The sequence below is a fragment of the Mchenga conophoros genome, linkage group LG19 (assembly GCF_057382185.1).
Source record: "Mchenga conophoros isolate Kocher_MC1m ecotype Shallow Benthic linkage group LG19, M_conophoros_male_GT1.1, whole genome shotgun sequence".
Classification (NCBI taxonomy): Eukaryota; Metazoa; Chordata; class Actinopteri; order Cichliformes; family Cichlidae; genus Mchenga; species Mchenga conophoros.
Genome location: NC_140544.1, coordinates 2486845 through 2502934, shown reverse-complemented (window position 1 = coordinate 2502934; position 16090 = coordinate 2486845). Strand labels below are relative to the sequence as shown.

The window sequence follows — 16090 nt, the reverse complement described above, 5'->3', positions numbered from 1 at the left end:
GAAAGAAGATAGCTTTTAAAAATAAAAGCGCTGACCTCGACCTTCTCCTCGCGGAGGTGGACCTTGCGGGCAAGTTGTTCGCGAGTGCCGACGTCCGGATACTTAGTTTCTTGGAAGAGGCCCTCCAGAGCCTCGAGCTGCTCGTCCGTGAAGATGGTGCGGTGCCTTCGCTTCCTGCGGCAGTGCAGCTGGTTGAGGAGCTGCAGCTCGGTCCGAGACAGGCTGCTCATGTTCATGTAGGACATCATCTGGTGGGGCACCGGAGAGATCAGCACCGAGCCCGGGCTGTCATAGCCTGCATGACGGACAGACAGCACACATCATGGCTGGGTGGAAACCCTATATATACACTCAATTATTTGGCGTATTAAAATCACTCCGTTTTTTACTACAAAACAAAACAAAACAAAACAAAACAAAACAAAACAAAACAAAACAAAACAAATAAAATAAAATAAAATAAAATAAAATAAAATAAAATAAAATAAAATAAAATAAAATAAAATACATTAAATGAACTGTGGAAGAGGCTGTTTTATGCATGACAGAATGTGTGGAAACACCAAAACAGATCCCAGCGATGGAAAAGCTCAGCTCCAGTCTTTCCTGTATTCAAAGTTAAGCTCGCGCACGTGCCTGAGCGCTTCTGCTTCCTGTGTATGAATCCAGAACAGCTCGGTGATATTCGTCCTGATTGCGAAACAGCAGCGACAGTAATGTCTCACAAAAAGACTTCACACGTGAACATTTGCGAGTTTTTACAAAGCTTTGAAATGCAGCATGGAGTCTGAAATAATTTTACAAACGCGTATTTCAGGCGTGTTTACACTGAATCTTAATTGTAAGATAGTGCTCGCAAGCGATGAAATATTACGCATGATTGTAATTAATTTGTATTAATAACGAATAATTACTTCACGGTGGAATTACGCGCGTTGACCTAGAGGCTGATGGGCCCTCTGGCCTGGAAGCTACTTCGCTCCACAGATGCTTTCTCTGAGAAATACAGAGTGTGAGGGGAAAAAAAAGTTCCCGTGGCGGATCCTTCACTGCGTAGGTCTTAGCTGAGTCTGTGACACTCTGTGACTGGCCGTGTTACCTGTGGGGATGCAGGGGCACTGCTGCGGGCTGAGGCCGGGCACGGAGCCGCAGCACGGGGGCCCTGCCGCGGCGCCCTGGACGTGCAGCTGGCTGTAGTAGTAGCCATTATATCCGATCCTGCTCCCGCTCACGGGCTGCACCGGGGGGGCCACGGGCCCGCACGTGGCTGAATACAGTCCGTTGTAGTCGGCGTAGAGAGAGTCCGTCAGGCCGGCGGACAGCACCACCGGGCCGCTCCGGTGCAGCAGCAGCGGCTCCTTACAGCTCGGCCGCGCGGACAGGATGCTGTCGATGCTGAACATCCCGGCGGGCATCACACCGGTGTGCGGCGGGAACTCTCCGAAAGTGGGAACCAGCTGTGAGTGTCCTGGACTGACGGGATTCCGTGCTCCGGGAGAACGTAAGCTACAACTGCGTCATCGCGGCTCCGGGACTCGTGTGTGCTCTCTCTCTCTGCTGGAGAATACGGACAGGAGGTTTGGGGGAACCGCCTGAGTCCGGGGCTGTTCTTATACACTGCTGACGTCACAGCAACAAGTCTCCTTGCGCTCGTCTTGCTGCGTGAACGCGCCACGGAGCTGTGTATTGAATTAATTCAATTAAGATAATCCAGAGTGTTTGCAGACTTTTAGAAACGTGTCACTGGGCCGCGGGGGCTCTTCCTACAGAGTAATCCGATTATCGCGGTGTCAGCGAGACTTTGTGCAGGACATCACAGCAGCGTTTACAGGCTGCTTCAACGTGCCCCTCAGCACAGATCAAAGTCCTCATAAAACCAGTGCACCGGTCTCCGTGAGCTGTGCCCATCACTCTGGACACTCTGACATCATTACTGACTCAAAGCAAGAAAGTCGCTAAAGCTCGAGCAGTGAGCAGACATGACGGTTATTTTGTTGCTCATTAATATCTATCACTAATGGCCCATTTAGGACTACTTAACAACAAAGAAACCATTAGATTAACAATCTGTGCGCATGAGTGCGGTGAAAGTGTGACCGGGGCTTTACCTGTTACCTCCTCTGCCTTCCTGCATGACTAAATGAAAATGTCACCCTGAAACACGCTGTATTAAAGCTGGGGGTCATCTCATTATCCACCCTCGCTGTTCCGTGGGGAGGAAGTCAGCGCTTTCCTCCATAGTTGTCTTTCTTTCCCCCTGACCGGGCGAAGGTAACGGCCCATTATCGCTTCCATTCAGTGAAGGAAAGGGGAACTTATTAAGTATTTACATGGCTAATCAACATAGACTTAGCGGTCGGGAAACGGGCGCTGGCTGCTGCAGTGGAACGTGGATTCCAGCTCAGACCTTAATGGGACGATGATTGCATTTAACACTCTGCAGGATGTTCGCACATGCTGCTGTCAGGCGGCCAGATAAGCCTGAGCTGTGAAGATACGGAGGTGATTAGCACTGTGTGGCCGCACAGTTTACACACAAGCTCTGTTCTAAGTTTACACTCCTCTTACCTGCAGACCATCCATCAAATTGTTTTTACAGCATTTTAAAAAATGTGGATGAAATACCCCTGTACATGTCAGCCTGTTTCGGAAAACGAAGACACTGCACCTTTTTTTTTTAAAGAAACGTTTATTTTTAACATTTTTGCAATTGTTTGAAATATCGGGTGAAATAAAAAAATCTTTCTTTCTTTTTTCTTTTCTTTTCTTAATTTTAGAGCAATTGAATTTAAGACGATTGATTTATTATCTCTAACCTTCTACTACGAAATTTCCCTGAAAGAGATATTCCGTTGAAACCTCTGTACAGTAACACTGGGATAAGCACGATGGCTTTTCTGTAAGGTAAAAACAAGTCGCGTGAAGAGTAGAAAAAGGCAAATAAAATGCGTTGGTCCTTCAGCGTCATTTTAGACACTGTTTGTGATCACAGATGCATTTTCCTTTCTTTTGTCACGTTGTGTTTGGGCGCTTTTCCGGGGCCGTGTGTGTCTCTCTTCTTTGCTTTGACAGTTTTGCAAAAATCGTGAAAGCTAAGCGCGCTGCTGCCAGCCCTCAGTAGGCTTGTGCCGGCGAGGCTAGGCTGACTCCTGCCGTTCAGCCGCAGCCTGACCTTTAAACTACAACCTGCTGCTCTGAGGACGCTGTTTTACAGATAAGTGCACGGCAGCACTCTGAGCCAACAACCCCAAAACTGCATCTTATGTTATAAAAAAAAATGCGCCTTTTATCCAGAATGAAGCTCTTTCAAAGCTTTTACTTCCGTTTCATCCCGCTGCAGCATGCGTGCATGGGAAATTCGAAGTATGACACTTGATCTGAAATCTATCAGCCATGTAACCAAAACAAAGCGAACCTTAGATAGGAGCCGATGTGGACACGGGGATGTTCACAGGACAAAGACTAAACTTACTCTGTTCTTTATCATGCGTACACGAGCAGTGTGCAGTGTCAGGCCTTTGGTATGACTGTGGTTATTACATATATACAGTATAAGAAGCAAAAGATAATTTTTTTTTCGTTTTTAAAAAATACATAAAATGCATTACTTATTTACATTCCAGATGAAAAAAATTCAAGTGGATATTGATTGATTTGATTGTGACACATTTTGATTTTGTGTGTAGTGGGAAATCAGTGTGACTTTTTTGGGTCTGGAAACACGCTCCCGCGGCTGAAAGCCTTTTCTGTAATACAGTCACACTTTGATTCTAGCTCAGAGGAGACCGGGAGAGAGAGCAAAACAGGACCATGTGCTGTTATTATTTTCACATTTCTTTCTATATTTCTACTTCCAAGTGGCAGTGAAAGCAACGAGTCAAAAGGGATTGCCACAAAACGAAATGTCCATTTGAAATTAAAAGCCGTTGAAAAGCACCGTGAAGGCAGCACTTACAGGTGAATAGAAGCGTCAATCAGGCTGCAGATGGAAGCTGAAGAAGACTCACAAAGCTGCAATAGCAGATGCATCTTTTATATATCAGAGCCCTGATCTTTAAAACCTGCTTAAACAGGGTAAATAAAAACAGACAAACTTGTTAATGCTTCCCTCCAAGAGGTGATAAATATATGGTAAGGCTGAATAATTACATTATCAGATAGATAGATAGATAGATAGATAGATAGATAGATAGATAGATAGATAGATAGATAGATAGATAGATAGATAGATAGATAGATAGATAGATAGATAGATAGATAGATAGATAGATAGATAGAGGAAGTTTGGAGGATGGGTCAGCTTCAGCCGTTTATTGCATTCCTCAAACTGTCCATGTGTTGTTTTTGTCCTGGTTAAGGAAACCACTTGGTCAGCAACAATTTGTGTGGTTTCAAACAGCGTTTTTGAGTGTGGTGTGTGTTAAAGTAGCCACATGAAGGTAAGAAACCCACTGTAGTGTAATAACAAGGTCATCAGTGTTCAGTTCTTGTGGCATATCAGTGTATATTACTGTCATTGCACTGTATATACCGTTACTCTACCATAACTGTATAACTGTATAAATCATAAAATGAAAAATTACTGTAAACAGCATTGCATAAGTGATGTGAATTCAAAGGAAAATGCATAAACAAACCTAAAAAACACACATAGTACCAGCATTAACAAATGAATATTATGGAATGTGTGTGTGTGTGTGTGTGTGTGTGTGTGTGTGATTGAATTTACTTGCATTTTATTTGAAAGGAAACTGAAAACTAGATTAACAGACCTTCAAATTCATCAACTCACAGACACACACACACACACACACACACACACACACACACACACACACACACACATATGTACATGTCAGATCTGTCATGTAGAGTCTGGTTCCTTTTGTTGGATCAGGGATCCACTATGGGACCCATGTGTTTCTAAGAACCACTTGCTAGGTTCAAGGAGGCAGCCCACCCTTCCTCCGTTCATCATTCCCACCACCACCCGATGCAAACCATCTTTTGCTCAAAGCAAACCACAAAGTGCCCGTAACCTGACCACAAATTTAATATCTGCCTCACACATGAAAGGACGCGAATCACAAAATGTCATTTTGTTCAGCACTCATTTTCTTCGCACATGAGCTTCAAGTAAGTTGCACACACAATAATCCTTTCACAAAAAGCCGGCCTACTAGAAAAAAAAAGGTGATGAATGATGCTTCCCGACAATCCAGTCTCCAGACAAATCTGTAATTCACTTTTTGCTTTGTGTTGCATAAATTGAAATCATGTAAAAAAATTTGTCAAACAACGTCACAAATATGAGTTGAAACCATTAAATGGATCCCAACAACCCTGCAGTGCAGAGAGTGCAGTGCATGCAGAGTTTTATACAAAACTGCTCAGACAAAATACCATGTCATTTACATCCCAGCCAAATCCATCCATTCATCCGTCCACTTATCCCAGCTGTCACTGGGCAAAGAGCAGCGGGATGCACAGTGAACAGATCAGCTGTCATTGCAAGGCTAACAGACCATCATTTAGTCTCACATTAATAATTATGCACAACCTAACCTAACCATGTGTGATACACTATCACGTATAAAAAGTGTGATGAGTACATAATTCAATCTAAAAAACCCCAAAATGATTCATAGATAAATATGATGGAAATTTTAATACAGTGTATGATAACGATTAAAAATACAGCCAGGGTTAAGTCCATCTGCATGGGTTTTAAAATGCCTGACTGTGGTGACTCCTAGTGGTAGTGTGACAGTATGATGACTTAGATTTGTAAAAGCAGAGTTAGCCCTTCATTATTCAGCCTGGTGTAATTTCTAAACATTTATGTCATGTTTCTGAATGCATGGTGTTATTTTCAGTGCGGAGTAAATAGATTCAAAAAGTTTTTAAAGGAAAGGAGAGTAAGCAGTGAGTATCTTTGGAGTATTTTAAAAGCATATAGACATAAATTTCGTTGTAATTAGTTATTTTAAGTAGTAACAAATACCTTCAAGATCTTTTATAGGAAAACAATAATATTTTCCTTTCTTAAATTATAATGAAACAGGAGTGGGCTGTATCTCCCCTTCCTAGACTGTAATTACTCATCACTCTTGTAGGCTATATCACAGAGTAGCCCAACCTCCCTAATTACACTGTAGTTAAACATTAAACACTATTTGGGGTGCAGACAGTAACACACTTGAGTTGTGTGGTGGCAAGCTTGCAAAAGGAGGTGCTTTGCTGTCACATTCACAGGACTGGTCACAGCTGTTTTATGAAGTGTTAGCATAACTTATAAATATCTGGACAGACTCTGGCCTTTACCACTTGAATGTACAAATTTCAGGAAAGCCACTCTCAATTGTGTTGTGGGGTCAGTGTGCCTGAAAATACTCACCACAGATATAAAAACAAGAGGTACGGTATAAAAAGTACTCCCATTAAAGATGTCCACACAGTGGAAATTTAAATGTTTAACTTGTTTTTCTAGTCATTTTTTAGCATGTGTTAGAGGTGAAAACAAACAAATTAGTGTTTTGTTTTGTTTTTTGTTTGTTTGAGTGAAAGACACTTTTATAGCATTTAAGTTCATCTCGGGCTTGGATTGATTTTCCTATGAACACTTGTGAACAGTTGGCAGCGGCAAGAGCTCAGGTTTTAGATGCACATGAATATACACAGAATTCAAAGACAGGGTGAATGCAAACATGTCTATTTCCAAAATGGTAACATGGTACCTGCTATTGAGCCCTCGCTTGTGTCCAGTCATTTTCTACTTAAATGGTTTCAATTCAGTGCTAACGTCATGCTGTCAGAGGACAGAAATGGCCTGGCCGCTCTCTTTCAGCAGTCATCAATCATTCATTATAACTAGAATCCATCAACCAATCCCGGTAATTACTGATTACAGGCAGCCAGTCATATGGAGGGATCAAGGAAACACACACTTACACACACACACTGCCATCTGACTTTGTGTCGTGTCAGGAATCAGAAACACATTTGCACATTAGAAGGTCTGAAACATGCGCTCCGACTCCCCCCTCTTTTCAAAGAGGTGCTACTTAACACACTTTGGAATTATAAGAAATTCAAATCAGCTCTACAGGCTGTGGCAGGAACATAATGGAACCTAGAATTATTCTATCAAAACAAGCCAGAAGAGATGCAGCCAGGATGGATTGAACACACTAGAATTTAAACCTCAGGCCTGTCTTAACACAGCACGGCAAAGTAGTTTCAGATGTCTTCCAGTGTTCCACAAGGAATTGTCATGGCAATGTTTGGAAAATGTCACCTACACTTCTATCACATCTGACATTACAATATGCATTTCACTTCATGACGCTTTTCTGTAATCCACAGGTTTCCTCCTATGATCATATGTTGTGTGCAGTTTTATAAAGATTTGCCGAACACAATATATATATATATATATATATATATATATATATATATATATATATATATATATATATATATATATATATATATATATATATATATATATATATTGTGTTCGGCAATATATATATATATATATATATATATATATATATATATATATATATATATATATATATATATATATATATATGCAAAGGATACAATGTTACAACATCCTTTGTATATTTGTTTGTACATTTGCATAAAGGGACAGATGGGTGACAATTTAAAGGAAAAACAACATTTTCTTCTGAAAATGAACATGCTTAGAGCTCTCTCTAGCATGTTGGTCCAGAATCTCTCATATGTGTTCAATTAGGGGTAGATCTGATTTCTGCGAAGGCCATGGTTTGTGATTCACAGCATTTTATACACAATCAGTGAGCCCATATTCCCTATGCATGGAGGGACTGTGATTGTGGGCTCACATTAGGAGGTTGGGTAGGTGGGTGAGCAGTCATAAGGTGGCCATGGCTAATCAGAAGATTAAAACATCAAAGATATAAATTCCCCCAAAAATCTAAACAGACATCAGGAAATATAGCATAACCCAGAACAATATGGCAGTCACAGTGAAGGAGTCTGGTCACAGTTTTAAATAAGTTTTATTCTAATAAGAGTTTGCAACACCCAGCCCTCCCTTTATCCAAACCCCTGTTAGTACCACCTGGATAAAAGTGTTTCATCACTTTGTCCTGAGTTGCAGTGCCCCTTCCTTCTAAAGAGACTAAAAGGAACCAGTCCATCAAAGTGCAAAGGTCAAGTGTTCAGGTTTTATTTTTGATTTGTCGACTGTCTGTAATTAATACACTGATTGTTTTAAACTAATCTCAACATTTTTAAGCCACAACATAAAAAGCAGGAAAATAAAAACTGATCACACACTCTCATTCATAAAGGCAGTATTTTCAGACGAGTGATTATCAGAGATATGGAGACCAAATGAAACAGGACTGAGGTGACATGTTGACATGAAGCAGCTCTGAGGCAGCTGCATTTCACCATGTGTTTCTGCATCCAGTAGCCCTGGTAAACGGCCCAGTCATTGAAAGCATCCAGGGTTGCTTGTAATCAATTGTATCACAGATTACTGGCCTAAGATCTGTGCTTATTGGAAAGTCAAAAAGAAATGGTTAATATCAACTATGCTTTGGAAATTAGGACCTGCACCTGACCTGAGCTGCAAAACGTGGGGAAAGTAAAATATTTAGTCATTTTTAAAATAATAATAATAAATAAACAGTTTTCATTATGAACAAAATCAATGGTGCCCAGATAAAAGTGGCAATAGCTGCTCAGCCAAGTTAAAAAACTGCCTAACTCTCAGCCCTGAAATGGAAAATTGATTGCCCCATTGTTCAGTTCCCTTCAGTTTTATTAATATCACAAATACAACGACTGGCGCTTTATATTGTAAGGTTATAGTTCCATTAGACCAGCTGAATCCCACTATCCTGGGTGAAAGTCTCAGCTCTGAGTTGTGAAAGCACCTTCACACATGACCAACAGAAAATTCTGTGAGAATCAGGTAAACTGATGCAGCATGAGCCACAGCTCCCTGCTGGAAATACTTTGTGTGGATTAGCCACCTGCTAGCTTTGAATTCTCTGTAATATTACCTGCACTATTCTTAAAATTGATGCAAGTACACACCACAAGTATTTTATTACTATAATTACAAAGTACAGGCAAGTTAAAGGCCATTCACTGTTATTTGCATTTTCACGTGCACATCAGTCAGGTAATCTGAGACAAAGAACGAGCTCACATACTTCAGTAACATGTTGAGTTTGAATTAGGAAGTACAGAGATGTAACTTCACCAAATGAACATCTATTATTTTATTCAAGACTCTATACTAAAGGTATAGGCTGCTGTCAACCAGCCCTGTTTTAAGACAGTAACATTCACTCGTCTACTAATTGCAGGATGTGGATTCAGTTTAAGGCTCCACCTCTCTTTATCCTACATTTCATTCATCAGTTGCTTAGTGAATGCTAACCAGCCACAATCTGTCTCCAGTCAGCCGGTGAACTAAGCTGTCTCATGTTCTCTCTAAAAGTAAAATGTCTGTGATGGATTTTAAAGCACAACTTTTCGTGACAAACTCCTTGGTCACTTCTTGGTCCTGTAAGTTTAAAGCACAAAAACAGTGAATGAAGCAGCACATTAAAGCACCTTGGCTGCCGGGTAACAAAAAAATAAATAAAAAAATCAAGTTACTTCTTTGTTTAATGAATAACTGATACTGAGTCAAATAACTGCTCACTGCCTGATAATATGAATGTGTCGGTAAAAGTCAGCATTTTATTTAGTAAATGCTCGCAGAGGTGCAGTTGAGTTTAGGACTGGCCTTGAGAATCTAGCATCCCTTTCTTGGTGCTTCACAGAGCTTCCTCTTCTACTTTCAGATAAATATCAAGTGTGATGGCGTACTAGCAAGACGTAGAACAGCAGGGAAAGGGGAGCACACAGCAGCTCTAAAACAGAACAAGACTGTTGAGATCTGGGATGTTTTTTCCCCAGCCAGCACCTGGCCTGCCTGGGTCCCACCCCTATGTGTAACTCAATCTAAAAGCTTAACCGTGTTGTGCGATAGAGGTCGCCCATTAATCCGGTACAGGTGCTTAACAGCCAGGTTCCACATTGCAGCAGGAAAAAATCTGGTACACGTTTGGATTCATTTTTGGACACATTGTAATTTGTTTTTGTTCTTTTCCATGGCTGCTTGGCAAAGCTTGCATATTTTCCTTAAGACACGGAAAATGGGTGAAAACCATAGCGCAATGTTTCAGCAAATGAACTAAGTCAGGTAGCAGAAAATAAGGATATTATTATCAACAAATTGATGTAACTCCCTTTAAAACCTCGAGGTCTGCCGAGGAACTGATATGAAATGATACCCTCCTTATACTTCCAGGTCTAGTTGCCCCTGGAAATTAAATCTGATTTAAAACAGGGCCACTATTGTGATTTACAAATAATTTGACACAGCAGCTAAAAGTCTTTAATATCCACTGATGACAGAATGGAATTAGCCACATATTTCCCTCAAAACTTTCAATTTTCTTAGTCACTGTGTAAGCCTGGGCCTTAATCCCATCTTTATATGGCTAGAGTATTAACCTTGGTCAAAAACGCTCACACAGGTTGCCAGCCCGCTTCAAGGACCACAAAGTGTTTACCAGCCTCAACGTAGCCTTTGTTGGGCAGCTAAGGAGGGGCTTGGGTTGGTGCTGCCTGCCAGCATGAAGGGTTATTCAGGAGCCTGAGAATCAATCCAGTATTATAGTTAAGCTATGTCATAATTACCATCATTAGGGGTAACTGGAGCGTGGAGATGACCAGCCTCATAAACCCGAAGCTAATGCTGCATGTTCCTTGAGATGTTTGTCATACACATAATTCAATAATCCTGGAAATACATATTAACATTCCCATGCAGCTGAAAACTGTCAGAGCCTTGCCCTGCAGTGCTTGAAATCTGTACTCTGTCTCCCAGGAGTTTACAAGGTCAATTTCCATATTTCCTAACTTCCTTTCCAAGCACAGTCTTAGGGAGGAAAAGAGGCTTTCACTGCAGAAATCTGTGTAAAATTCAATTACTAACTTGGTTTTGGGAATAATTCCAATAACCACTATAATAATGCATTTTAAATATGTAGACAAATGTTGTTTTAGGAAGAGAAAACACACAAAAGATACAGTTCTCTGCAGATATTCATGTACTGTAACGGGAATATGGGCATTTAACAGATCTTATTAGCAAGTGGTGGAGTCTGTGTCTGATGGATGGAATTCACTGCTATGTCTCCCCTGTTTAAAACACTTCATGCCTAAAATCAACATAACATTTCATTACAGCAAGCATATCTGTTGCAATAAACAATGCCTGGTAATGCTTTAAAACTTTTACTCAACCTTAAACTGCACTCTCTTAAGATATACCCCTCCCAGTATATTGTTCTTGGCACACAACTGCTGCAGATTTCTATTGCAGGTTTGTAATTCAATAAGAAGATAGCCTCGAAGCAATTCACTGGGTTATGTTATGCTTAATGTAATAGGGTTTTTTTATATGCATTTATGGGAAAAACCTGTAAGATATACAGATACATTTAAACTGAGAAAAAGCAGCACAGTGTTGCAAATGTTTTCTCAAAGGAAACTTGATATGTGTAATGCCTGTAAATCATAAATGAGTGCTTCATACAGTTCTCAATGAAATATTCACATGCTATCGCTATTGTGCATGGCTTCAGACATAACTTTAAATACAAGTTGTTCCTCAACTCTCTTGATTCTTTCTAACACCTGTTTCAGCGTGAACGATGTCTTGTGTTTTTCATGAAAATCCAAAGGATGTGCTGCTCATGCTCAAGTCCCAAGCCTGTTTGCAATTCCTGTGTCAGAAAAAACTAGCTAACTGTAGCTTAGAAGTGGAGTCCACTAACAAACTAATGAATGATATAGCTTGGGGACAAGTCATTCAAGCGGTGTTTCTTTTGCCTGATGCATGCCTTTTTACATGGATGATTACCTGCTTTAACGCACATCGAAATATTGTTTGGAGTCAGCTTATTCACTGAAAATATCAAAGCTGATCTCATAACTTTGTTGTCCATTTTGTCAATTAATTTGTCTTTTAGAATAGAATAGAAAACTTTATTTGTCAATTTCTTCAAATGTACTTGCCATACAAAGGAATTGAAATTACGTTTCACACTGTCCCATGCGTAGACATTGACAACAATAAAGTGCAGATGCACAACAAAAAACAGCCCTAACAATAAGGTAATATTAAATAGGTAACAGGATAGACAAGACCTAAAAAATAAATAAATAAAATAAAGTGTTCCAACAGTGTTCCCTTACAAACTAGCAATTACAAGTTGCAGCTTAAAGGGGGTTCTTCCTTCCCATTGTCATTAAGTGCAGCTTATCTGGTTGTTCGGGTTTTTCTCTCCTTACAATGTTAAGCATTTTGAGGTGACTGCTGTTGTGAATAGGTTCTATATTTAAAATGTCTGAACTGAAATTAAGTCAATTAAAACGGTATAAACTCAAGAATCGTTGATTTTGGCCAGTGTGTAACCATATAATGCCAAAAGCAAAGATGTATGAGTACCATTTGTTGTCCACAGAAATAGCCAACATGCTAGGCAGTTGTAACTTTGCTACACCTTGAATATGAACCTTATTATAAAAATCGAAATGTGTTACATAGAGCTCCTCTAACTACTGCTATTTTTAACCTCCTAGGACCAAGCGTCCACATATATGAACATCACATTTTAGGGTTGTCTAGACCAAAATACTAAATTTTGCTCTACAACGGCCTGATCATCAAATGGCAAACCACCGGACTGAGAAACAGCTTCATTCCTGAAGCTGTGAGACTTTCTGAATACATAAATGGAGAAGAACTGCTATTGTAGCACCTTAATCACTACTGACACTTACTGACACTGTCACTTTATCAATGCTGGTCAACATGCCCTTTGCTGCTAAAGTATTTATTTACACCTACATTTATACCTACACTCTATACCCATACTCCACAAAACTAAACCCAACTATTTATTTATTACTTTATACAAAAAAAAATAAAAAATAAAAAGTGTTTCTTCATTATTTTGTTTTTTTATAACTCCGGGACAATGTGTGTACATAACTGCGTTCCATCTCATGTTAACATGTGATGCAAATGACAATAAAGCTCCTTGAATCCTTGAATCCTTGATATCCACTTACGAGGACATTATACTGCCACTGTTCTATCGGAATTTAAAGCAAATGTCCTCATATGTGGATCTCATTTTTCTCAGAAACAAAAATCAGGTAAAAAAAAAAAAATCACTTAATTCTTTGTTTTTACATTCATCAGGTCCCAATCAGCCCAAACAGCAAAGAAAAATTAAAAATGCATGCCATGAAAGAGTTCGGGTCTGAGGAGGTTAAAGGTGCTCTGTGGAATTTGTGTTTGCAAAAAACAGATAAAATGTGATTACAAAGTTCAAAAGCAACACCTGATTTCAAAATTTGCCAGATCTCAAAGATTTTGTTACATTAGACTCCGCCTCACAGTCTGACCCTGGGGACAAATGCGCAGTGCTCCCAGTGTCTAGTGGCTGCCTGTATTTGGACACTTTGTACTCTTCTACTGCAAAATGCTGGTCTCCTCAACAATAACGATCTTGGACATGAAAACTACATTAGTTTGAAACTGAGCTCTTCTCTGTGTAAATCTGAGGTGAAATCACATTATTAAAATGGGAATATTACAGGAAAATATTCAAAGGGCAATCTTAAAAATAGATGCAGATGCTTGTAACATGCATTTGGTAAATGGACTGGTTCTTATACAGCGCTTTTTTACTTCAACTGAGTACTTTGCACAGTGCGTAAAGTGCTTTCACACTAGCACGTTTTTCTATGCTCTTTTTCTTTAAGTGCTTAGTATCTAACAATCACACTGCGATGGATGCATCGGAGAGCAACTTGGAATTAGTATCTTTGGCATGCCGACTGGCGTAACCAAGGATTGAACCACTAACCCTCTGATTAGATGACTTGTTCTACCTCTTGAGCTGCAGTCACCCCCATTAATCCCAGAAATAGCTACAGTGGTTAATTTTGGTAAAATAGCATCTTTTTGATAGGCTGGATGAACTTCATCAAACCAGAAAAGTAAAGCGCAAATGCCATGTTAGTAAGTGTGTCTCACAAGACAAACCTATGGAGTGTATTATGCCTGAACATTGAATGCCCTGATTTAGTTTGCAGTTGGATTTAAAGAAAGAAAACACTCAGAATGTTTGACATTCCTGCTTTTGAGCGTGTTAAAGGGAAGGCCTGCGCATAAATCTCTGGTAGTTTAACCCTTCTACTTCTGTTTACACCTGCAGCAGAATACACATCCACCCAGTCAGAGGGATTAGCCAGGAATTTGGCCAGCTAATTGGGTCTTGATTTTCCAAAGAGAAAGCGAAAATAGCTCCTGGCATGGTTCAGCCTGAGAGAGGAGAGACGAGGTAACAAGGTATGTTTGAACTTTATTTGCCTTAATTTCCTCTGCAAAGAAAGAGACAGGAGATTAATGAAATATCCCCAAATCCATCTTGTTTTATTTCTATTAAATCAGCAGTGAAACTGAACCATTCTGCCCAGGCGCAGTGTAGCGAGAACTCTGGGATAAAGTTCCCTCATGTTGCTAAAGAGATGTGGGCTGCTTTCTGCTGCTGAGCAATGATATTCTAAAAATTCAGTTGTTGCTATAGTCCATATCAAGTTGCACTTTGATTCTTTCAAAGACTTAAAGTTAAGTGGTTCTTAAAACATTTGGGATTAATAAGACTGCTTTTTTGCTCTTTCACTCAAACTGAATTTTTCAAAAAAAGAATTTTACTAAACACAGCATTCTTTGATTTTGGGTTTCTGTGTACAATCGGAATGAACCATTGTTTTACAGACAGATGTACCAAGTAGGTCACATGTCAATACAAATACAAACGGCATCTCCTGAGGAATTACTGAAAAACACTTAGATAAGACAACTGACTTAAACCCCATGGCATCACCTAATCCCATGTCAGTTAGAATGGACTTATTAGCAGCCTGTAATTACTTACAACAGAGAAGGCTGCAGAACAGAAAACATTAGTGTGTACATGTTTAGACATCTTTGTGAGGACAGAAAATTGGCATGCTACTATACTTATGGGGACCAACAGTCATTCACTGGGACAAAATGCCTCAAAATGTGGTTTGGGTGCCATGGTTACAGTTAGGTTATGGTTAGGTTTAGGCTGAGGGTTAGGATTAGGCATTCATTTTTGATTGTTAGGGTAAGCAGCTAGGGAAAGCATTATGTCAACTAGATTACCTCTCTAAGATATGAAAACGTGTGTGTGTCTGTGTGAGTCTGTGTAATGTGCTACATTTTTGGTGGCTGTAGCTCAGGTGGCAGAGCAGGTCAGCCACTAATCAGAAGGTCGGTGGTTCGATCCCAGGCTGCCTCCTGGCTGCATGTCAAATATCCTTGGGCAAGATACTAACCCCATGTTTGCCTACTGGTGGTGGTCAGAGGGCCCGGTGGCGCCTGTGTCCGGCAGCCTCGCCTCTGTCAGTGCGCCCCAGGGCAGCTGTGGCTACAATGTAGCTGCCATCACCAGTGTGTGTGAATGGGTGAATGACTGAATGTAGTGTAAAGCGCTTTGGGGTCCTATGGACTAGAAAAGCGCTATACAAATGCAGGCCATTTACCATTTTGTATTTTGGAAATAATGGTGTGCCACCCAGTCTCACCACTAAGCCATGTTTCCCACTTTTTGTCCTGGGAAAGTGCAATTTCCCAAATGATGGACCTAAAGTGAATAAACTGATTATATAATGGAATTATATTAATTATTGTGGAAAATTGCCATGAGCTAAAATACTTTAGTGTAATTTTATTTAATTAGCACCAAGCACCAGCGATAACATAGCATTTCATGATGGTGGGGAAGAAGAATTTTCTTAACAGTAAGAGACCTACAACAGGACCAGGTTCAGGGGGTCCAGCTGGGGACTGAGGGGAAAGAGACAAGAGAAAAGACAGAGCCATAAACAACAAACCAGGCTTACCACAAACTAGACTAAAATA

General features: G+C 40.2%; 1 protein-coding gene across 1 annotated transcript in view; it reads right to left on the bottom strand.

Annotated features, from left to right (window-relative positions):
* The window catches only part of gsc (goosecoid), a 2981-nt gene extending 1424 nt beyond the window's left edge, over nucleotides 1–1557 (bottom strand). Inside the window, exons 1-2 of the mRNA XM_085257175.1 lie at nucleotides 1100–1557; nucleotides 36–295 (exon numbers count right to left, since the gene is read on the bottom strand). Of these exons, the coding sequence (XP_085113301.1) occupies nucleotides 36–295; nucleotides 1100–1415 (576 nt within the window). The 5' untranslated portion in view covers nucleotides 1416–1557. The remainder of the gene's footprint in view (nucleotides 1–35; nucleotides 296–1099) is intronic.
* Nucleotides 1558–16090: the final 14533 nt, after the last annotated feature.